This window comes from Physella acuta, unplaced genomic scaffold (genome assembly GCF_028476545.2).
Source record: "Physella acuta isolate Inbredline_101_S28 unplaced genomic scaffold, ASM2847654v3 ptg001688l, whole genome shotgun sequence".
In the NCBI taxonomy this organism is placed as follows: domain Eukaryota; kingdom Metazoa; phylum Mollusca; class Gastropoda; family Physidae; genus Physella; species Physella acuta.
This window is the reverse complement of record NW_026733201.1, coordinates 179,912-204,728: the sequence shown is the minus strand read 5'-3', so window position 1 is coordinate 204,728 and position 24,817 is coordinate 179,912. Positions and strand designations below refer to the sequence as shown.

Sequence of the window (24,817 nt, the reverse complement as noted above, 5' to 3'; positions counted from 1 at the left end):
AAAACTGCAATAAATTAACATAAATGACAGCAACAAACATTGTCACTGTTAACGATTTGGGGAAGAATTTAACAAAACTTCAAAACAAAACTTGCTGTTATAATTTTAATTCAAGCCCAGTTGACTTCAATCTCTTCAAATAATACAGCATGCTTTAGTAGAGGCAAGAATAAAAATTTCAACACAATGCAATCAATTCTGCACTCAACCCAATGGAATATGGACACTTAAATCATATACAAAATTTAGTCACACTTGAATGCTTACATTACCAATGGCCTAACGTAAACATTTAACAACCAGCCATCTAAAGTCACATTTTAATATCAATATTTGGGAAATTAACAAAAGCACAATGTTTAGTTACAAGGATTAATAAGGGGATAGTCAACAAACTACACAATTTTTAAAAATAAAATATGACCTTTAATAGCTACTTAGTTTGCACTGACAAAACAAATTTAAAAGACCGATTAATACACCTTGATTACCTTTCTTTTAAATGTACACACACACACACACTTCACACAGATATTAGGATTTTTCTTATTTTAAATACAATTTAAATTAATTCCATTCACAAATCATTTTCCCAGATATACACCACACTTTAAAAAACATTCAATGTATTTTCAAAATATGATTGATGCTCAAAATAACATTCAGATAGACTTGAGCTACATATCTTTAAGTAGAGGGAGACTATCCTCACAGGTTACCATAGCCTGTAGCTGTATGGATTGAGTAGATACAGAACATAACTGAGAGGCATGGTTGATGAAAAAAAAAGTTGCTTTAATGATTCACTCTTACAAATGATAACACCAACTACAAATGTCTTACTTGTCTGTTACAACTGTCAAGAAGTAGCACAAAAAACTGTTTATAATTTACTAAGTCTGCCTTTGAATTTTTCTAAAGTAAATTAAATAATTAACATGAGGCATTACAAATTTCAAATGTCTTAAATTGTGGATGAACGTGTTAAATATTGAAACACCAAGGCACAATTTTTCTCAAAGATTTAGAAGTTTCAAAAAGTAAAGCTGTCTATAGAAAATGGTAAATACAATTCTGCTACAAGGATAATTTTATTAAATAGTAATCTATACTAACAATCGTTTTAGTGTAATAGTGCCTGGATATTTGAAAACTTACTTCCAAAAACAAAAAAGAAATTGGAATACAAACTTCCAACAAATTAACACCAAGGCAACAGACTATTAAAATTAAAAATTAATGTGATTTTGAAAATCAAGTGAAATTACAATGCATTTCTTACCCACAGACCTAGTCAAGTATTTCTGAGAAATGATTTGACACCCCCTCACCCCAAAATAAAAAATTTATCAGGATTTGATAGTGATAGAAAGTTAATAACTTTTATACTTAAAGTCAAAACCCTATTTGATCTTTTTTTTTAAACTTTTTATTTAAAAGCTTAACTATTATAAATAATCATCAAAATTTCTAGCTTCCTTTAGAGTTTCAAGTAAGAGCAAGAGGGTAGAACTGTACAATTTTGAAAGCATAACCAGCCATCCACCAAACAATAAGTTACTTGAAAAAAAAGTTGTAAATAACTAACAAAAAAATATCCGTAAGGACGGGCCTCTCGATCATCACAGATGACGATGTTACAGAATGCTGCAGCTATGATGACTCCCGTTACGACCATTCTTCACCCTTAATCTAGATTTTGCACGATAATGCTCTAGATAAGCAAGCTGTTTGGTGTTTATAGCACCTCGCCTTTTCCTGGAAAGAAAAATATATTTTTAAGTTTAACTTTAAAAAGTGTGGGAATTCTATACTTTAAGTATACAGAGCCTGCGTTGCAACACATAGGTATAATAAATAGTGTAACTGCTATTACTCTCTAATCATTTCCACAGCATCTTCATATTTTAAACCAGCCTCCATTAAAGCCAAAGCAACTAGAACAGGAGCCCTGAATAGAAAAAATATATCACATTAACAATCCAAATTTTTAAAAATAAGGACATTTAGAAAGATCAAATACATAAATTCAAATAAGCCAAAAAACAAAACTTATGACACTAACCTTCCTAGACCTGCTACACAATGTACAGCTACACAACAACCTGGATCTTCTGAAAAGCGAGTTTTGAGCAGATGAAACCAGTCTTGAACTATTTCAGGTGGAGGAGGACTCCCATCATCAAACTCCCAGTCCTGGAAGGAATTTTTGTTTATGGTATCTCTATAACAAAGGGTAAATTCTTATTCTTGAGAAAATAAACACATTCAACACTAATACCTGTTCCTTATATAAACACATGATAAATGAATAAAATTAACAAAATTATAGATTTAAAAGTAACAGAATTTTGTTAAATTAAATAAGTTCAGCAGTAATTCACAGAAATTCACTATCAGATAAAAAGCACCACAATTGATTACTAAGCTTAAGGGGGGACCGGTACTTAATTTTTATTTTATTAAAGATCAGCAATTGAACATTGTCTACATAGCTAAAACAAAGATATTGATATGTTTTAAAGATAACATATCTCAAACATGTTGAGAACAAATGTTGAACCCCAAAAAGTTGAGTTTATATGTATTTTTATATGCAATTTTGTATGCTAAAAATCTCAGTACGTATAAGACATAATAATACACAAAGTAAAAGCCACATTTAGAAATGGTTACAGAACAAACTGATAGAAGGATGTTTAGATTAAACACAAACGTTTTAAAATATGAATTTTTTTCAAAGTCACTTAGAAAAAAGAGTCTTTGTGGAGAGACATGAACTTTAAACAACCATAAAAATTAAATAAATAAAGGTATCATTAAAAGCTTCTATCAGTTTGCAGAACAACCTATATTGTAAAGACTGTGCAAGTTTCACTGTATTCTGTAAGACAGTTTTTAATATTTCTTCTCTAGAAAATTTGGAGTAGGCCAAAAAGTGTCAATGCTTATTTTTGTAAAAAATAAAATGTTATCAAAACTAGGCATCTATAAACACTAAAATAAGTATTTCAACACATTTTTTGAGTACAGTAGATTAGTTCAAGTAATTGATGGGATGTTAGAGTTGCATTAGACTATTAAATATACATAGGCAAAAAGATAATGAAATTGCGATTTTTAAGTACTGGTCCCCCCTTAAAGAAATGTGAAAGCAGTTTACACAAAAGGGCTTGTTAGTCACATTCTCATTAGTCAGGGAGAGATAGAAATTTTCATACTAAACTAATAGTTTTGAACATGACTCCCATTGACAACAAAAACATAGCAAATCTTTATTTTTAGGCCTCACTTCACAAGATTTTAAAAAACCAAGAGTATACAATATTCAACAATTATAAAACTTTTTAGTCATAATAGAATCAAATCAGTACAGGTAGGCCTAGGCAATTAATATAACACTAGCCATCAGTACCCGTTTCACATGAATTATAGGCCTATATATTTTAAAATGTTGAACTTGTTTGAGAAAAATAATTTATGAAATAGTTATTGGTCAAAACGCAATGTGTTTTACTACACGCTGCACGATATTAGTGACAAAGCAAAGAAATAACTAATTAGCTAAAAATCCGACACATTTAACATAACACAGGCACACACTGATTAAGTGACTCTAAATCAAATTTGAATGAAATAGTTCATTTCTTTTATTCTAAACTCGGCAGATGACATCATTAGTTAATGTATAAACAGTGACGTCGTTTCATGGGTTCTTTTTCACAACTATAAACGCTTTTCCTATTGTATAATTAATACTTTTTCCACATTCGAATACGCCTTTATTTTTTATTTTTCTTCTTTAAATAAAATGTTGGTTATACATTTAATTTAAATGTATAACCAACATGTTTTAAATCAAAACATCTACCATATTATTTTCAACAAAAGTCCGTATCAAGTTCTCCATATAACGCTATTGATTCTGATGTGATACCCTGCGAAAATATTTTGCGGACAGAGAGAGAGAGAGGTGTGCACATGGGCTTTTATATATTAGGATGTTAATATTGTAACCACAATTACAGATTTGGATAAATATTAAACTACGCTTCTTTACCCTAAAGTATGCAGTATATCATAAACATTTACATTTTAAAATCACAATAGACTAACTTCAGAAAGTAACTTTCTTTTCTTACCGATTTAATAAAAATAGACATTTGGTTTGAAATATTAGCTGGCAAGAAAGAGAATTTGGTGACAGTCCAGCAGAATTTAAGAGCACAAGTTATATATGAGAAGAAGGGGTACAAGCATCCTCCGCTGGCTAACAAAGTTTTCCAGTAATATTTATTTAGTTTAGTCCTTTGGATATTACTTACATACCTAAGTGTGTATCAAAATGTCTTCTAAGGTTGGAAACCACTGGTTTATAAGTAAAAATTAACCCTCTTACTACCAATACATAGATCAGTTACTGAGAGACTTACCATAACCCTAATACCACTTTCTCCTAGTTTTTCTTTACTATAAGTAGGCTCACATACTCGAACAACATCCTTTACTCCATGTTTTTGAAGTTCCTATGAAAGATATAAAGGAATATACATGAGGTGATGATAAAGATGAATATATGACAGAACATGGATTTTTTAAAATTGCTCAATGGATAAAAGAACATTAGAACTAGAATGCACCGACAATGTTACTGAAGTATACGCTGAGGTAAAAAAATAATAATGAAAAACAGACTATACACAAAGTGAGACAAAAATAAAGCTCAGTCTTTTAATATGTTCTGAAGACCAAATTAAATGCAAAATCTGAAAGAAACACGGGCACATTAGCAGGCAAGCATTTAACTTCAAATTACTCAACAAACACCAAAGTTACAATCACCTGAAGAAATTTATCCAAATTTGCATCAGTTGGTCGATCTGTGATTAAAAACCTCATGTTCTTGAAGCAGATCTCCGCTGGTTCGGGTCTGCGTGCCTTCATCATGGATGCAGCCTGGGGCAGATCGCATTCGTGGCGCCAACTAAATTTATTGAAATTCTTTCCTCTTTAGGAAAGAAAATATCCCTTGTATGACAGCTTCTTTTTTGTAATAAATATACTTGCCAGTCGAAAAGGACAAAATAGATTTTCTCAAACCAAATAAAACCTAAGAAATGTTTTGGCTATTATTATCTCTGCAATGCCTCAGTGTATAATACTTGAAAATCAAATGAGGTAATAATACTACAGTTGCCTACAATGTAAACACAACACAGCAATGAGCAATATCCTGGATTCTATAGTAAATGACAATGTTGGAACACTGAGGTGACTTTTAATAAGTTGGAAATCACGTCCTCAAAGCCTTGAGATGAACCACAGCTATTTCTTTCTGTTTGAATAGTCTCTCAAACTGGTTGAAAGACAGGTAGGGTGTCTTGCTTACAAAAGTAATACTTTTATTAATCACTACTTGTACACAAGAAAAGTAAACTATTTTGATCTTATGCAATGCCTTCCATAGGTTTTGTTGCGTTTAGGTTAGGTTTATATGGTCTGGCTTTGATCAAATATCCAACACTGTCTTGAAAAGGTGACAAATGTCACAGTGGCCTGATTGTCAATTATATTGGGGTAGGGACTGAGCGACTGATCTGAGATATCTACCCCATTAAACTGCTGTGGGTAAAAATAGAGTGATGAAGAATCTCTCAGGCTTGGCAACTCTGGGCCAATGTGGTCCAGATGTAAGTGATCACCAATCTAGCTGTATAACATCAAAGTTTCAAAACAGATAAGAGTATTTCAGAAGTCTGGAAGTCTATCTTGTGCAGGTTACCATGAATTTCAACAAATACTTCACTTGTATGATGATGTTCAACAAAAACAAAAACAACAGCACCTAAATAGAAAGAAAAAATATATATAAGCAATAATTGCAAGATAAAATAGCTATGTTTTAAGCCAGGATAACACAATGCACAAAATAAATGATATATAGCTCTTTTAAATAATGCAGAAGTACCTAAAAACAGCTGAAAGAAGATAACATACTGACCAAGGTGTGCAGATTTCTGTAGCAATATACTGCTGTGTTAGCAGAAGTTTGAGGTCTTACTCCTCCCGTGGAAAGTGTTGTGCCTGGCAGTAATCTCCGCTGTTGGTGACAAACTCCATAAAGGTGTGGCCAAACTCACCGAAAAACTGTAATAGTCAAATAATATACAAATGTTTATCATTCTATGTGAGACCCAAATAAATATGACGTTTCCATATGGGCAAAAACTACCACAATTAAAGTATCCACATAGGCAAAAATTACCACTAAATAAATAAAGTACCCATATGAACCAAAATTACCACAGAGTAAATAATTGTATCCACCAGCTAAACACTTGAACACAAACATAGAGTAGCCTATCCACTTAAGTCTACTATACCAGATGGCACATTATCAAATACTACAGAAGTATGTAGTAACATTGTTCAATTAAGCCTATTTTTCTCAAATCAGAACCAGCTAATCACAATGCATGGGTACGTGTGCTGGTCAGTACTAATCTGATCAGTAAAATGGGAGCCATCAGCAAAATAAGGTCAAGCTAAAGTAGGGTCACGCTCAGCTCACACAGACGGCCTACCAGGTGTGTGACAGCCTGCTGACACGGAAATGTGATGTTAGCACACTCAACAGAACAAACAAGCCACTGTACAAGAAAACCTGCCACCACCTGACGCTAACACACATCAAAGACAAAGTGGCCCAAACATCTCGGTACTGATCTGGTTTGACAAGCAGATATACAACGTCTCTCAGTCTAACCAACAGCACAGGTTCATCTGAGAACAGAGAGCTACACGCTCAACAGTACACCCTACACTGGCCTACAATCATTCCAGCCACCTAAACATACGACTGGACTGCTCCTGTACTTTAAACCTCTAGTCAGTGACAATTTCACTTCCTTCCATATACAAATACAGCAGGGGTAGCTGAGATCGTTTAAAACGGGGGCCATAACAAAAGCAACACGAGTGGCACAATGGCAAGCTTGATGTGCTAGTGGGGCGGGGCCAACAGGTGGATGTCACTATACACGCCTTTCTCAACTAAGCAAACCAGACGAGAACTAAAATGAAGCAGCCTCCAACAATTGAGCTCTATGTTGAATACGCAGCGTGGAAGAGAGCACACAAGGACAGAATAAATGTCATGGTGCCAGGAAAAAAAAGTGAACCAAGAATGGAATGCTGAGCGTGTAGCGCACAGATACAGACTAGCCCCACACAAATCTGTGTACTCAAAACAAGCCGTTCTGTAACCAACACTGGTACTTGTGTGTATTTAGGTATTGCATGGCATTTATACTTCCTACGCCACCGTAACCACACATGTTATTAAAATATGTGTACATCGTCAAGAATTTAATAGTAGTGTTCGTCGACAGAAGTCATCGATTCAATAGCTCGACAATTGTTATGGAAGCGTAGAAGGGACATATTAAGGCGTTATAAAAGCAAATACTATGTTCATTACAAAAAAAACAACACGAAACTCACTACTGTGGTTGAGAAAAAGCAATCCAGCAACTCACTGATCACACAACAAATTCGAGTCTTGTAGCAACAGGTTCACAGAAATACGTGCAACTAAACACATGACAATAAACGCTAACGAAAAGGTGTACAGCGGTGGAAGAGAAACAAAACTCAATGTGTTGCCTTGCCAACGGCAAATAGATCGGATGTGGTAAGGGGCTGGGCGCTATCTACCACCTTCCATCCACCCTTTAAGGTCAATCACAGTATTAAAAAAAATACCGAGAAAGGTATTCAAGAAGTGAGAGGGAAGGTAGACACCGGCACACCGCCCAAGGCAGAGGATGGGACGGGATGCAGTCTAGCGTTTTGCCGATAATCAGCTAATAAACCATGACGACCCCCACTCATATGGACATCATGAGAATACTACAAATATGGTACTTAATATAAGGTAATCAAATAGCAACTGAAGCCTTACAAGCTGGCAACCACAGACGGAGAAGACTAGTATTCTCACAAAACCTTTAAAAAGTATGAAATGAAAATAAATAGACAACGAGTGTGGTAAACATGTCGAGTAATTAGCATCAGCCCACAGCCGAGCACTACCATGTGAGGGAAATCAATAAGCAGTCTGTGCTATAGATCACACACCAATGTCGGTCGGTGCTATAGATCACGCACCAATGTTGGTCGGTGCTATAGATCACACACCAATGTTGGTCGGTGCTATAGATCACGCACCAATGTTGGTCGGTGCTATAGATCACACACCAATGTTGGTCGGTGCTATAGATCACGCACCAATGTCGGCCGGTGCTATAGATCACGCACCAATGTCGGCCGGTGCTATAGATCACGCACCAATGACGGCCGATGCTATAGATCACGCACCAATGTTGGTCGGTGCTATAGATCACGCACCAATGTCGGCCGGTGCTATAGATCACGCACCAATGTCGGCCGGTGCTATAGATCACGCACCAATGACGGCCGATGCTATAGATCACGCACCAATGTTGGTCGGTGCTATAGATCACACACCAATGTCGGCCGGTGCTATAGATCACGCACCAATGTTGGTCGGTGCTATAGATCACACACCAATGTCGGCCGGTGCTATAGATCACGCACCAATGACGGCCGATGCTATAGATCACGCACCAATGACGGTCGGTGCTATAGATCACGCACCAATGTCGGCCGGTGCTATAGATCACGCACCAATGACGGCCGATGCTATAGATCACGCACCAATGTCGGCCGGTGCTATAGATCACGCACCAATGTCGGTCGGTGCTATAGATCACGCACCAATGACGGCCGATGCTATAGATCACGCACCAATGTCGGCCGGTGCTATAGATCACGCACCAATGTCGGTCGGTGCTATAGATCACGCACCAATGTCGGCCGGTGCTATAGATCACGCACCAATGTCGGTCGGTGCTATAGATCACGCACCAATGTCGGCCGGTGCTATAGATCACGCACCAATGTCGGTCGGTGCTATAGATCACGCACCAATGTCGGTCGGTGCTATAGATCCCTTACAAGTTCAAGTACATAAAAAAGCAATGACGTGCAGCCATTAGATGATCGAGGAAGCAGACTAATTAACTGTTCTATTAGAACTTGAGAAAATATCGATTAACCTCACAACCTCGTGTACATATGGGTCAGGCGACAGAAAATAAATGACTGTCGTACACAACCAGTCAATCGTGTAATGAGACCAAATACACTGCAAGCAAGACTTTCCACCCCTATTGTATTCAAGTCTAGCCCATCAATGGGCGATCGGCTAATGTTTGTTTATTTAAAGCAGAAGCGTGTACATTTTTTTTTTAAACTCGTTCTGTCAGTAGCCTATTAAAAAAAATGAGATTAACTGTCTACTTCCAACTTGGACACAAGACCAGCACAGCAAAACAATGTTTGACGACAGATAGTAGATAGCAACAAGGAAGGTATTCCGCTTCAATTGGACCATTAAACGTCTAGCCAATGGAAAAATGGAGTGAAAAGCTGAAGAGAAAATCAATATAGAAAAATCTAGTTCCATCTTTCTTTAAAGTAAAGCGTTGAAAGATAAATACAAGACTGCGAATAGTTATCAAAACGCTGCTTAGATGTGGTCTAAAACTAACAAAACAATTCTAAAGCTTTTTATCCCCCCCCCCCCCCCCATACACCATGTTAACCATTACAATACCGAGCATAAGCCGTAAACTAGGAACGGATAGATAGCAAGTGTGTCGTCTACTACTTCATTCGTAACACAAGGCATAGACCATCCTAGACAGTACTATATTAAAATACCGACTGGATATTTGCAAGGACTGCGCATGACAAACCTAGCAGAAAATAGATCACGGGGTATGCCGCATTCTGTGACCCATTCACGAGTAAAAGCGCATTGCATCACAGAACACGGTTAAAGGTCAGGGCAGACAGCAAGCACATGTACCAGTGGAACCTATACAACAACACATGCCCCTCAAACAACACAGTCTGTCTGACGCACATATCCCGAAGGAAATTGAAATACACTGCACGTTACTTTTTTTTTAAATCTGACTGAGACGCGCCACGGACTTGAATATAAAAAGTGTCTTCAAGTTGACTGTCAACGAGGGCTGCGTGGAAAGATAAGCACGATATCGTGGAATGTTCAAACAGGGGGCCTACAGGATTGGTTGGCAATGGTACCCCCTAATACACGCAACTAAACACTACATAAACATAATACGTTAGACAAATCTCCGCCAATATTGCCACGGCTAAGAAAATACTGGTCTTCAAGCAACAATAGTCTACACGGCTTGTCTGCTCATCTAGTAAAAAGCAATACTTTCAAATAGGATTATAGATCTTATGTCGATAGAACAAAGCAAGAAACACACAAGTAAACATCAAAGCTATATATAAAACTTAATTATGGACTAGTGTGATTATAAATATAATACATAGAAAGTCGGCGTTAGCCTCAATGAATACACTACTATTATGATAATTATCACCACGTCGACAACAAACAAGGCAATTCTATACATTGAATAGTCGACGCAGAATGAAAAACATAAAACAGGAAAATAAAAAACTTCAAACACAAGCCTGAACGAGGATTCAAGTACGATGCCTAAAGAAAATCCCTTAAAATCGATTTTGGCTCTAGAATGGGAAAATAGTGCTATAAAAACACAAATTACTAGTAAAATTCACACAAGCTTTCTTCTATCGTCATTTCACGGGGAACCATTAGTATAATTAGATTTCACCAATAAGGTCCACAATTTTGTTTTCATTAAATATATTTTAATTTAAACTGTCCAAAATTAGAAATCACACGGGCTGCGTTAGATTATGTTTATTTCAACATCCTGAACGACAAGTAGCCCGAACATGTTTATTTCGCGAGATAAACAAAATGAAAACTAAGTCGACAATACGCATTCAATTCTCGAGTTATTTCCATACCAGTACACAGACGTCATAACGTCACACTGCAACAGGCGGTTCATTTATACTTCGCTTAACACGTTCGTACACATAGCTATGACGCGAGTAACAGCTATACAAAACAGCATTCGCAAAAGCAATATAATTGTAAGAAGTAACAATTTTTCACAAAGAAAGCTAAAGCTCACAAAAATGTTGACACATGTCAAAACAAACGAGAAAAATATAAGACTTAAATTAATCCCCACTATGCAGATAATAGAGAGTCGACAGAAGGCCCTCCCAAACAACTCAACACTATTGGTCAACCTATTAGGGCTGACAAAGATCTTCGATCTATAATGATTGAGCATTTAGAGGGGCTAACACCTCTGACTGCAAAACCATGTGCTGTTTGGTTGAGGGGGTGGGAGAGGAATAAAGAGACAAAACTGAATATAAAACAGCAATTACACAAGTGCATTTTCAGCGCCAGAACACTTTTAATAACACTATAAAAAACGGGCACAATCGGCACAATCAGAGACTTTTTGGGTATGAAAAACATCTGCACAATATGACAAATTTGAAAAGCAGAGTCAAAAATAATGAAAACCTGAACAGAAAAACAGGTGGAATAATAGCAAACCAGAGGCCTAGGAGAACAGCACAGAGAAACTACAAATAGTGTTACTTGTATGACAAGGAATAAGATTGCTTTGCTTTCAACGGTTTTTGGATATTGACCTATACAGTCTAAACACAAATGGAACAATAAAAAGGATGTAAAAGTATGAGAATAAAAAAAAAACTACAATAAATAAAAAAAGATATGTACAACAATTCCATCACAACATGAGGCTAAGCTTTCACAGAACATATTTGCAACTATTTACATTCTTCAAATCTGCATTACATTGGCTAAATGGCAAACTGTTTAAAATGTATCAAACTTGCTTACAACATGACAACCAAATGTTTATATCATGTGAACTGATTGTCTTATTTTAATATTTACTATTGTAAATGGTAAGAAATGTGTGCAGAACAAGTGTTAACAGAAGTAGAAATCACACGTAATTTAAAAATACATTTTCAGAAAAATCGTTGTGGGATACAGTACCAGCAAACATATTTTACCCCTATCAATAAATAAACATTCTGACAGTTTTCAGCATTATTTTAATAAATTTTATACATGTTTTTCCTTTTTAGTGCGTATCCAAAATCGCAATGACGTTAAAAATGTATAATAGATACTATCATGAAAGGTATTAAACAGGCATATATTGTTATTAAAAAGTATCATTGAGTGTAGTATGAATGAATTAGAAGCACATCCTCATAAATACTAAAATTATTAATTTGACATATCCTATCGCTAAGTATTGGCTTAACCCAAGTTTATGCAATACAAGATAACAAAACTTCACATTTTAAACTAAAACTGATCCAGGAACTGAAATTATTATTAGATTGCAATGAAAAACCTGTAGGGACCTAAATTTCAAAATTAAAATGCAACTTACAAGGTCTATTTTATTTTGGTAAACATGTTTAAGTGCTGGAAGAAGGTGCAGGTACTGAAAAAAGCAATATTGGCAGGACATAATTACAGTCCTAGAAAAGCCTAGGGCTACACCTGGCACTGAAATAATGTTGTCAATATTGCTATTTATTTTGATATAGAATTGAAGACTCAAACATCCATTTCTTAAATGGTAAATAATGGAGAATCAGCTTAACCAGTATCAATGAACTATTTATCCAGACGAAGCAGTAACTAAATTAGTAATTATTCAGGCGTATGCATAAATATATGGATACGTTCATAACACCAGAGTGAGTTAAAAGTTAAAAACCTTGCTTTTAGTTATAAAGTGACTACTCGGAAGAAGCTTCTTCCACCCCCACCCCCCCCCCCCCGAACGTTAGTCTGGCCGACAGAAGTTCCAAGATTTAATAGGTGTGCAATAGGCTTAAATTAAATACTATTAGTAGCTGTGCAATGGGTTCAAATTTTCTTTTACAGCTGCGTAATGTGATCAAATGATCTTTTTATCCTTATTCTTCTAACAAAACTATCTGTACCGTGAGGTCGAGCAGTTGCGCTTCAGGAGAGTTGTCAGGGCTTGAGGGTTCATAGTATAGTTCATGATATAGTATATCTAGCAAAAGAGTTCTAGTCTATAAGTAAAGTATAACATATTTTTTAAAAAACTATTTTAATAGCCTATCTACTCAAAGTATTAATCAAGACAACAAGACTACACAATGAACATTTAGTGCTATGCACATCATTTTCTGGCTAGAAACTACATTTTAGTTGTCTGATTGTTGAAATACCTAGACCTGCTCACCTAATAAAAATTAAGTGTTAACCTACATTCTCAGAATTTTTCTGTTGGATTCTCTGTTTAAAATTACAATTTTTCAGTTCTAGTTCAAGACACTAGTAATAACCAAATTAAGTAGGCCCACACTGCATCTAAAAATCTAGCCAGGATCAGAAAAATCATTGCTGTCATAAAAATCCCAACAAGATTAGAGGGATTTGCCCATTTACGTAAAGATTTTAGTAGAAATAAGTCTTGTAATCTACTTACTAAGTGCCACAGTCCTGGCACTACACACCACACTACTGACTGTAACCTGAGGAGTCTCAGTAGACTCTAGACCTAGGATAGGGCAGGGCTAGGCCTACCTCTGGCTACACCACACTCACTGGTTCAGCAGTGGTTGGTAGGGGCCTATAATATTCTAGGCCCTAACAATGTAGAAGCCAGTGTGTAGAATCTACACTACCCTTAAGTAGATTTGCTGCTATAGATATCTAGATCTATTCTAGAATCTAGATCTAGCCTCCGTGTTTTGGCGAAGTAAAATGACACAAGAACCAGTTGACTGAGTTGAGAGTTGGGTGTGAAATGTGAAAGAATCAAGGTAATCTATCGTTTTGGGTACGTAAAATCGCCCGCGATTTGTAATGTGAAAAACAGGTGACTCCTTAAATTTTAATAATTATTTCACATTTTGAGGAGGATTTATGTTTTAAAAAATTCAAAAATGTTTCTTTGATTCATTTATGTACCTGTTTTTAAACAATTGAATTAAAACTTTTCCGTAATAAATGAAGACTAGCGATGTTTCCAACAGATGCAACCATGCTCATTGACTATAGCAGCCATCTTGTCTAAGTTTTATTTTTATAAGCTTTTAGCGCCAGATTCAGGGGGAAGCCACTCTATTTTACAAATGGCTGCTGTTTATATAGCAAATCTTGCTCTCAGACACTGCTGTTTAAAGTTAATTTCTGGCCTATATCGATATATTTAGCCATTGATTTAGGTTTATTATTCATTTATCTATAATATTTGACACAAAAGTATGACAATATACTTCTATTAAAGCCTTGACAATGAGGTAACGTTTTCGTACATAAATAGCCGCGGGCGATTTTACGTACCCAAAACGATAGATTACCAGAATCAAATAGACTAGTCTAGGACAAAGCTTGATAACTAACTCAAGCGTATCCTTAATATTCTAGAACTAATCTATTCTAGATCTAGAAAATTCTAGATCTATCTAATCTACATTCTAATTCTAGTCTAACAACTAAAAATAAGTTTAAAACACGGTAGGTCTGGCTTAGCTAGCTGTCAGTCAGCAGTGGCTGAGTCCTGGCTAAAAAAATCACTGAATTATGGGATTATAAATTAATTTGAATTACATTTAGAACTAAACCAGGATACTATAAAGCTAAAATTTAATGATTTAGTTACTTACCAGTATGAATCTGCTCATTGATTGCAGACACAATAAGTTTCAATGTCTTCTCGTCGAGAAGAAAAACGAATGAACAACACACTTTCACAATGCCTGTGAAAAGATGGCCGTCTCTGACGTCAAAAGTTCCGGAATGTATGAAAAAGTTGCCAGATTTTTAACGGTATAGGTGATCAAAAGGGCGATGTAAAAAGCCTAGGTTTTTCCTTGCTACTAGATCTAGAATCTAGATCTAGATCTAGTAGGCTAGAGCTCACTATGAGCTGAAATCGATTTTTCATTTACAAGGTACGCCCAAAAAGAGATTTTTAGCATCATCTGTACAAAACTTCGTCGGGATTTTTCTCATTGTCCAATAAAACGTATAACAAATAACTGTATAGTGTATGACCGTCTCATTTCATGAAAGATGTGTCAACATTTCTTTAAGGTCTATAGCTGCTGAGATTCAGAATGATTTTGCTTACCTCTTTTTACATTTTAATGTAGTTCTTAGGAAGGGTTTTTCGAAAGATTAATTTCATTTGGCTAAGTATATTCAATTTTTAGCGCAATTTCCATTCTGGAGAATTGCGTTTATTAACTCGTCATTTCTGGGAATGGATGGATGAATGAATGTATGAATGTATGGATGAATGTGTGTCCGGGCTTTAAGTCGTATCTCCTCCTCAACGAAGCAATATCGATGACTAGTTCCAAAAGCAATTATGTTAAGCAAGTTACGAGGATGAACATAGGCCATAAAAGTTACGGGTTTCTTTCATGGATTTCCCGGAAAAGCCAAAAAACCTCGAAAAAATGCAGTTTTTTGCCCATATCTCGGCAACCAGACCACTAAGCGACTTGAAACATGTACCAATCGATTCCTGCCATAATTTAGAACAATATTGCCGAAGAAAGTTTTCAAAAATATCCTTTCGTTCGGTCACAAAAAAAATTTTGAATTAATTAAAATTTGGACCGAATTAGTAGGCATTTTTTCCAACCACACCACACGCGTCATCACGTTCAATAGCTGCGCCATCGCGTTCCATAGCTGCGCCATCACGTTCAGTAGGCGCGCAATGGTTTTTAGTCATGTAACTCTATTGTAAATAAAACATGTAAAATACTGAAAAAAATTAATAAAAAACGTTTTAATAACTAACCAATGGTTTTACTAACCCTGCTCTTGATTTACGCTACGACAGAGCTATTTTTAGATAACATAAGGAAATTGCGCTAAAATTGTCACTAGACTTTTTAATTACCTTGTTTTGTTTGTTAGTACTTTAAGTACATAAAAAAAGAAAGGTGTCCAAAAAAAAATGAATCTCTTCGTGTCTTAGGGGCCCCCAAATTTTCCTTACAAACAGAGGCGTAGCGACCCTTCCCGGCGCCCGAGGACAAACTTTCGATTTGCACCCCCCCCCCTCGAACTTTCAATTTGTTTTTCCAACCCATTTTTCACCCCCCTAAGGTCGGCACCCGGGCAAATATGTCGTCGTACCCCCCCCCCCCCCCCCCGCTCCCCCCCCCCCTCCCCCAGCTACGCCTCTGCTTACAAATTATAGTAAATTTCATGTTACAGAGTAATTGTTTTTTTTTCTTTCACTATAAAAACCAATCCTTTAATGTTTACAAAAACACGCTTATTACCTTTAAAAAAGAATCAAACACGGGCACACACTTAAGTATAAATAACAGCTGTCATCACCTCCTACAAAGACATTGTTTATACAAAGCCGACGTTCCCTAAAATAACTTAGTCCGGACCAGCGTTCGTTTATGCCAATAAATTTAGCTCATTTTAGAATTTAAAATACACAAACAGCAACCGAACTCTGACAAATGATTGTTCCATGTAGGGTGTTTTAAAATAGTCTTTGATTTCGTTTATTTTTTGTCGACCTTACAAGGGCTTTTCAAAAAGTCATTTTCTTTTGCTCTAATGGCATGTGTTATATGGATCTAGATCTATTTCTTTTCCATTCTTCGTTTCTTCATGGATGCGGACTTTTATATATTTCACATGTTTGTGCGGATATTCAACCTTCAGTGGTATAGAGCAGGGGTCTCCAAACTACGGCCCGCGGGCCGGATGCGGCCCGCGAAGTCCTCGCATCCGGCCCGCGGAGATCTTTTTGTCCAAGGAAAAAACGTTTGTTGGTGATGGCTGAGGAACTTTGTCCAGAAAAATCAAAGACATGTCTGGAAGTAACTGGCCCCCGAACTGAAATTTGATAGTTAATGCGGCCCTCGGACTGAAAAGTTTGGAGACCCCTGGTATAGAGTATACTGAGGGAGCCGCGTGACACAAAAGCAAAGCATGCACTAACTCTCTAGCTAAAATACCATCAGTTTACATTTTATTTCCTATCTTAGAATACGTGCTTATTTTCACTAGCATTTGTTTACTTATCGTTGAACCGTTTTTCATTTAACACACACACAAGCGCGCGCACACATTATATATATATATATATATATATATATATATATATATATATATGTGTGTGTGTGTGTGTGTGTGTGTGTGTGTGTTTACTAGGTGGTTGTGTCAAGTTGTGTGTACTAGGTGGTTATGTGTAGTAGTTGGTACTGTACTAGGTGGTTGTGTGTATTAGGTGGTTGTGTGTACTAGGTGGTTATGTGTACTAGGTGGTTGTGTGTACTAGGTGGTTATGTGTACTAGGTGGTTGTGTGTACTAGGTGGTGGTGTGTACTAGTTGGTTCTGTACTAGTTGGTTGTGTGTACTAGGTGGTTGTGTGTACTAGGTGGTTGTGTTCTAGGTGGTTCTGTGTACTAGTTGGTACTGTGTACTAGTTGGCTGTGTGTAATAGGTGGTTGTGTGTACTAGGTGGTTGTGTGTACTAGGTGGTTGTGTGTACTAGGTGGTTGTGTGTACTAGGTGGTTGTGTGTACTAGTTGGTTGTGTGTACTAGGTGGCTGTGTGTACTAGTTGGTTGTGTGTACTAGGTGGTTGTGTGTACTAGGTGGATATAGTTGGTTCTGTACTAGGTGGTTGTGTGTACTAGTTGGTTGTGTACTAGCTGTTTCTGTACTAGTTGTTGTGTGTACTAGTTGGCTGTGTGTACTAGGTGGTAGTGTGTCCTAGGTGGTTATGTGTACTAGTTGGTTCTGTGTACTAGTTGGTTCTGTGTACTAGTTGGTTGTGTACTAGGTGGATATGTGTGATTATAGTGATAAGTATATTGAGATACGGCTATTACAGCAGTGACTTCTGTTTGTTTACTTAATTCTCCGTGTAGATTTGAGAGCTTGTGAATGTGGGTTCATGTGTCTTGAGGGAAGGGGGTGGGGGGGGGGTCTTAGATTAATGATAACACCGTAGATACACAGAGACCAACGCGACTCTTTCTAACATTTGCCCGTGTGTAGTTGCCAGAGTGGGGACAATAGAGTTAGAGAGATCACTAGAGGCATATATATATATATATATATATATATATATATATATATATATATATATATATATATATATATATATATATATATATATATATATAAAGGTGCAACGAGTGGCAAGACAGGACGAACATTACCTGCAATGCAAGATGTTGTAGGACACTTTGACCTGACCTGCGTCTACCGACCTTCACCCCGTCCATACAAACATCACGCATTGTAAAAAAAAATATAAACAAATGAATTTTATAACTGGGAATGCGCTTTCAAATATGTATATCGAAATTTTATTGGGAGAATAATTTTCTCTATATTATCAACTAATTATTATTTTTTAATTTCAGGTTTTGAAAAAAAAATGAAATTATAAGTTTTGTTATATAGATAAATAAACCATTTTCAATAAATTAAAGTACGTGCCAGAAAAATATGTTACAATTGTAACTATTGTAAATCTGTGACAGTACTTACAATCCGATGGAAAAAATGTAACACTTAAGTGAACAAAGATGTTAGGTAAACTAATTATTTACCTAAAAACGTGCGGGCGGCCAAAAAAAAAGGTCAATTTAGAAATCTTTTTTTTTGTATTTGCAAAATAACGTTTTTATTTTAACTATTACAGCTAAAGAACATCAACATTTATTTTCTTATTTTTAATGGGTTTACTTAAAATCCTTTTATTATAAAGATTTCTACACGTATTTTATTTTCTTACGAAATCATCAAGCAAAACTTCTGCCGTCCTTTTCCGATTCAAGTGAATTAAAGGGAGGTAACGCATTTTGTTAAAAAAAAATTAATACTGAAGGGTTATCCCGGTTTTCATGTTCAGATTTTAGAATACAAATCAGACTATTTTTGATCCGTGTACTGCACAGGGGCGGAACTATAGTGCCGCCAGACCCCGCAACACGCTGTTGTCGGCGTAATTTCTTTAAAAAAGAGGCCGCTAGATATTAAAGACGACTTCTGCTTGTATGAGTAATGGTTTCTCGTGTTATATTTATTTTTATGTTTTTTTTTTGTTTTTGTATTATTTGTTTTAAATACATTTCCTTTTTATACTATGTCATTCTTTAGCATGTATTTTTTAAAATAATAATTGAGAGAAGTAGTTGCTTTTTAATTAATTTATTTATTTAGTACAAATCTATTAAAATGAGCTTATGAGCACCCTTATTTAACTATTTAAAAAAGGGAAATAGGTCATGGAAGTGTTATAAACGTTTGCCTATCTTTCACACTACAGCTCCTGCATATATTTTTTACGCAACAGCATGTTTTAGCTACTGTATAACAGCACTAATGTAATAGATCTGTTTTGTTATTTACAAAATAGGGGGGGGGGTCTGGCTTTTTACTAAACGTTTAATGGGTTTTATATTCTTTTGACCGTGGCGAGGACAAGAGGAATTAATGTAAACATCAAATAATACAGACTAATGCACTCACACACATGACATGTTGTTGTAATATGTTTTACTTATTAAAAAAAATAAGACATTTTTTTCCAAAACTCGATCAGGCCTGAAATGAGTATCCTAAGTTCTTATTCTGTGTTTGTATATATATATATATATATATATATATATATATATATATATATATATATATATATATATATATATATATATATATATATATATATATATATATATATATATATATATACACCAGAATTTTTTTTTGCGGGGTGGCCCTTTTTTTCTAGTTCCGCCACTGGACTGCACTAAGGTTAGTCATCGGAAGTTATATCGTTTGTGTTATATTCTAGGGTGACATGTTTGTGTGTTGGGAGTGAGATTTATATTATCCAATTTTCAAGAGCGTATGTTAATCTGGGACTAGCCTGTAACTGTAAGCATTTCATATGTCAATTATTGCGATCACCTTATAAAACAGTTGGCCAACTGGCCACAATAGCCTTGTATAGAAACAAAACAGTTGGCCAATTGGCCACAATAGCCTTGTACAGAAACAAAACAGTTGGCCAACTGGCCACAATAGCCTTGTATAGAAACAAAACAGTTGGCCAATTGGCCACAATAGCCTTGTATAGAAACAAAACAGTTGGCCAATTGGCCACAATAGCCTTGTACAGAAACAAAACAGTTGGCCAACTGGCCACAATAGCCTTGTATAGAAACAAAACAGTTGGCCAACTGGCCACAATAGCCTAAAAAACCAAGGGCCCTCGGCTGACATGTGATACAACACTAAAATATGAAATTTTATATTCAAAACCCCACACCATATACCAGTTCCATAAGTCTACACTATTAATATTAATCAAATCTAGACATTTACACCCTCCCCCACACCCATAGCACAGACAAAAAGAAACATTGAGAAAACAATTTTTAAACAAGTCTCTTTGTAACATTTTTATTTAGTTACTCAACCACTACCTGAACTCTTATGTCACAACATAACGTAATGATAGACCATAACCCCATCAAATGATTATACAGTGAATGTGTCCTAACCACGGCTATGTTGATACAATGTCCTAACCACGGCTATGTTGATACAATGTCCTGACCACGGCTATGTTGATACAATGTCCTGACCACGGCTATGTTGATACAATGTCCTAACCACGGCTATGTTGATACAATGTCCTGACCACGGCTATGTTGATACAATGTCCTGACCACGGCTATGTTGATACAATGTCCTGACCACGGCTATGTTGATACAATGTCCTGACCACGGCTATGTTGATACAATGTCCTGACCACGGCTATGTTGATACAATGTCCTAACCACAGCTATGTTGATACAATGTCCTAACCACGGCCATGTTGATACAATGAAAATGTCCTAACCACGGCTATGTTGATACAATGTCCTAACCACGGCCATGTTGATACAATGAAAATGTCCTAACCACGGCTATGTTGATACAATGTCCTAACCACAGCTATGTTGATACAATGTCCTGACCACGGCTATGTTGATACAATGTCCTAACCACGGCTATGTTGATACAATGTCCTAACCACGGCCATGTTGATACAATGAAAATGTCCTAACCACGGCTATGTTGATACAATGTCCTAACCACAGCTATGTTGATACAATGTCCTAACCACGGCTATGTTGATACAATGTCCTAACCACGGCCATGTTGATACAATGAAAATGTCCTAACCACGGCTATGTTGATACAATGTCCTAACCACGGCTATGTTGATACAATGTCCTGACCACGGCTATGTTGATACAATGTCCTAACCACGGCTATGTTGATACAATGTCCTAACCACGGCTATGTTGATACAATGTCCTGACCACGGCTATGTTGATACAATGTCCTGAGCAGGGCTATGTTGATACAATGTCCTGCGCACGACCATATTGATACAATGTCCTGACCACGGCTATGTTGATACAATGTCCTGAGCAGGGCTATGTTGATACAATGTCCTGCGCACGACCATATTGATACAATGTCCTGACCACGGCTATGTTGATACAATGTCCTAACCACGGCTATGTTGATACAATGTCCTAACCACGGCTATGTTGATACAATGTCCTGACCACGGCTATGTTGATACAATGTCCTGACCACGGCTATGTTGATACAATGTCCTAACCACGGCTATGTTGATACAATGTCCTGACCACGGCTATGTTGATACAATGTCCTGACCACGGCTATGTTGATACAATATTCTGACCACGGCTATGTTGATACAATGTCCTGAGCAAAGCTATGTTGAAACAATGAAAAAGTCCTAACCACGGCTATGTTGATACAATGAAAATGTCCTGACCACGGCTATGTTGATACAATGTCCTGACCACGGCTATGTTGATACAATGTCCTGACCAGAGCTATGTTGATACAATGTCCTGCGCACGACCATATTGATACAATGAAAATGTCCAGAACACGGCTTTGTTGATACAATGAAAATGTCCAAAACACGGCTATGTTGATACAATGAAAATGTCCAGAAAACGGCTATGTTGATACAATGTCCTGACCACGGCTATGTTGATACAATGTCCTGCGCACGACCATATTGATACAAAGAAAGTGTCCTTATGATACTTCCAGCACCGTTGCCATACAATATGACGCCACCATCTTCTTTGCTTTCCGCAGAAAGCTAAATCAGAAAAATACTAACATCAGTAAAATATATTAACTGTACAAATCATTTTATCAACTATTTATTTGTATAGTGTGTTGTTCTAAAACTAGTGTTTTTACAGATATGCCGGTTTGAGGTTTTTTTTTAATAGATAGAAGTATATGCAAAAATAGTTTTTATTTGCCTGATACATTAAATCTTTTTCTTTTATTTATTTTTGTTTATATCAAGTATAGTATTTTTCAAATAAGAAGTAAAATTATTACTTGGTTGTATTCCTTTGAACGATTGTCTCCCCTGCTAAGGGAAGCCACCCGGTTTCCCAACGTATTACTGTCAGATTGGTCTACAGTAGAGCTTTTGGCTTGTCTGTCTTTAGCTTGGCGACTCGCCCTGTGGAAAGCGGTGGTCGCTGCGAGTTTAATGGCGGCTGCTCCCCACTTTTTCCTGGCATTAAACTTGGTGACTGGATCATGGAGTTCAGTGACCTGTGACGGTTTGTCGGGGTCAGTGGGCTCGTCCGTATCTGGTCGGACAGCCGGCTCTGTCTCCCTGGTGGGGCCGGCACCCATGTCCAGCAGGCCTGAAACTGGCAGGGGTCATTCATATTAGGTCAACACGGACTTCCGGAGTGTAGGTCCGTCAAATAAATGGAACATTTGATTTTTTTAACAAAGTAAAAACTATAGTTAAATATAAAGGTCAGTAGCTAATAGTAATATGTAAGGGGAAAAAGTACCCTTTGAACCAAACGATCCATGTGGCAGGTGAAGTAGAGTTCACCTGTTTCAGTGAGCTCGGCATATGAAGGGATCGTGTGGTCAGTGACCCCAACTGGTCCTTTTGGTCGCAATTAATCAAGTCACATTTCACCAAAGACAGTCACCATTAATCAAGTCACATATCACCAAAGACAGTCACCATTAATCAAGTCACATTTCACCAAAGACAGTCACCATTAATCAAGTCACATATCACCAAAGACAGTCACCATTAATCAAGTCACATTTCACCAAAGACAGTCACCATTAATCAAGTCGCATTTCACCAAAGACAGTCACCATTAATCAAGTCACATATCACCAAAGACAGTCACCATTAATCAAGTCACATATCACCAAAGGCAGTCACCATTAATCAAGTCACATATCACCAAAGGCAATCACCATTAATAAAGTCACATATTAAGAAAGGCAAGGTAACCACTGTATTTTTTTAAATTGTGACGTCACAAACTTAACACACGCAGAGGTAGAATCTTGGCTAATTAGGCTAAGCATCTTTAATTAGTCGACTGAAGGAAATGTCTTTACGTAACCGTAATGCTAAAAAGTAATTATTCGATTTGACCATAAAAAAACTACTTTTATTAACAGGCCTTAATGTTCGAATTATTGCTTTCAGGGGAAGTTAACCTTTTACCTCTCATCAGGGGAAACAAACCCCTTCGTTCAGTCGAACTGTCGGAATATTAAACTGGCAGGACTGGGATAAAAGTCACGTGAAATTACCTCCAAAGGAAACTTCAGCTGCGATGTATTTAAACAATAGAAAATATTTTAAAACCACGCATGATAAAAGACTGCATTAAAAATATTTTTAAATCAAGCATGATAAAAGACTGAACATATTTTAAAACCACGCATGATAAAAGACTGAAAAGACTGAAAATATTTTAAAACCACGCATGATAAAAGACTGCATTAAAAATATTTTAAAACAACGCATGATAAAAGACTGAAAATATTTTAAAACCACGCATGATAAAAGACTGAAAATATTTTAAAATCACGCATGATAGAAGACTGCATTAAAAAATAGTGTATATATTCCCCCCCCCCCCCCCCCAATCAGCACAACTTGCCGGCTGGTTTAACTCGACCGGCACAGATAACTAAACAGATGATGTCGACGGTCATCAATCGAACCGGTCAAACCAATTAAACAGTGATAGAGATCAACCGGTCGACCGGTTAGATTAAAACCAACTGTACGCTTGACTGCGCATGACGTAACTATTCTAGTGCTCATCACATCAATACGTACAGAAAATTTGGATTAAATGAAAACAAAAGCGATTCACGTTTGTCTTTAAATGAATACGTACCAAAAGGTTTTTAATGACGGTGGAATAATTCACATTAAGTTGTAACTTTATACACCAGGAGTTATTACATGAAGAGTATAACAATTTGTATTTTAGCTGTAACTTTATACTCCGTAAGTTATTACAAGAAATGTATAACAATTCACGTTAAGTTGTAACTTGAAATATTTAGATTTATTTCACTGCGTTCATCTCCAGAAAAATATCCTTGATAAACTTGAAGGGAAACTTATTGTGATATTGTTTCCAGATTTTTTGTCGCTCGTCATAGGATATGTTATACACGAATTGATCTCTGAAGTGATTTGTGTGTGATATGATAAATATTATGAGATCTGGCAGGATCGTATTTACCTTGCGATAAGAAGAGAGAGAGGGTTGGATTACGTGTGTTATTGGAGATCCAAATATTTTGGTATTGATTCAAAGTTTATGGTACTCCGAGTGATTGAATCTGTGTGATAGTTGGTGTTAATA

General features: G+C 36.4%; 2 protein-coding genes across 2 annotated transcripts; both read right to left on the bottom strand.

The window, feature by feature from the left end:
- Positions 1–86: 86 nt before the first annotated feature.
- Positions 87–14,845, bottom strand: LOC131929879 (protein tyrosine phosphatase type IVA 2). The gene is made up of 7 exons (XM_059286252.1): positions 14,716–14,845; positions 6,002–6,147; positions 4,843–5,845; positions 4,434–4,526; positions 2,066–2,196; positions 1,877–1,951; positions 87–1,758 (listed from the first exon to the last, which is right to left on the bottom strand). Exons 3-7 carry the CDS (start codon positions 4,945–4,947, stop codon positions 1,638–1,640), a joined length of 525 nt encoding a protein of 174 aa, XP_059142235.1. The 5' UTR covers positions 4,948–5,845; positions 6,002–6,147; positions 14,716–14,845; the 3' UTR covers positions 87–1,637.
- Positions 14,846–22,103: 7,258 nt separating this feature from the next.
- On the bottom strand, positions 22,104–24,610 carry LOC131929883 (uncharacterized). Its single transcript, XM_059286262.1, has 3 exons — positions 24,341–24,610; positions 22,500–22,822; positions 22,104–22,248 (listed from the first exon to the last, which is right to left on the bottom strand). The coding sequence occupies exons 2-3, from the start codon at positions 22,803–22,805 to the stop codon at positions 22,129–22,131; spliced, it is 426 nt and encodes a 141-aa protein (XP_059142245.1). The 5' UTR covers positions 22,806–22,822; positions 24,341–24,610; the 3' UTR covers positions 22,104–22,128.
- Positions 24,611–24,817: the final 207 nt, after the last annotated feature.

Bases quoted from the DNA above. Each gene is read 5' to 3' on its own strand.
- LOC131929879 (XM_059286252.1), bottom strand. From the start codon at position 4,947: ATGATGAAGGCACGCAGACCCGAACCAGCGGAGATCTGCTTCAAGAAC. The intron at 1,952-2,065 runs GTTAGTGTCATA...TTTTCTATTCAG, and splicing joins TGTGTAGCAGGTCTAGGAAG to GGCTCCTGTTCTAGTTGCTT. The intron at 1,759-1,876 runs GTAATAGCAGTT...TTTTCTTTCCAG, and splicing joins GCTGTGGAAATGATTAGAGA to GAAAAGGCGAGGTGCTATAA.
- LOC131929883 (XM_059286262.1), bottom strand. From the start codon at position 22,805: ATGGGTGCCGGCCCCACCAGGGAGACAGAGCCGGCTGTCCGACCAGAT. The intron at 22,249-22,499 runs GTAATAATTTTA...TTTCTGATTTAG, and splicing joins GTTCAAAGGAATACAACCAA to CTTTCTGCGGAAAGCAAAGA.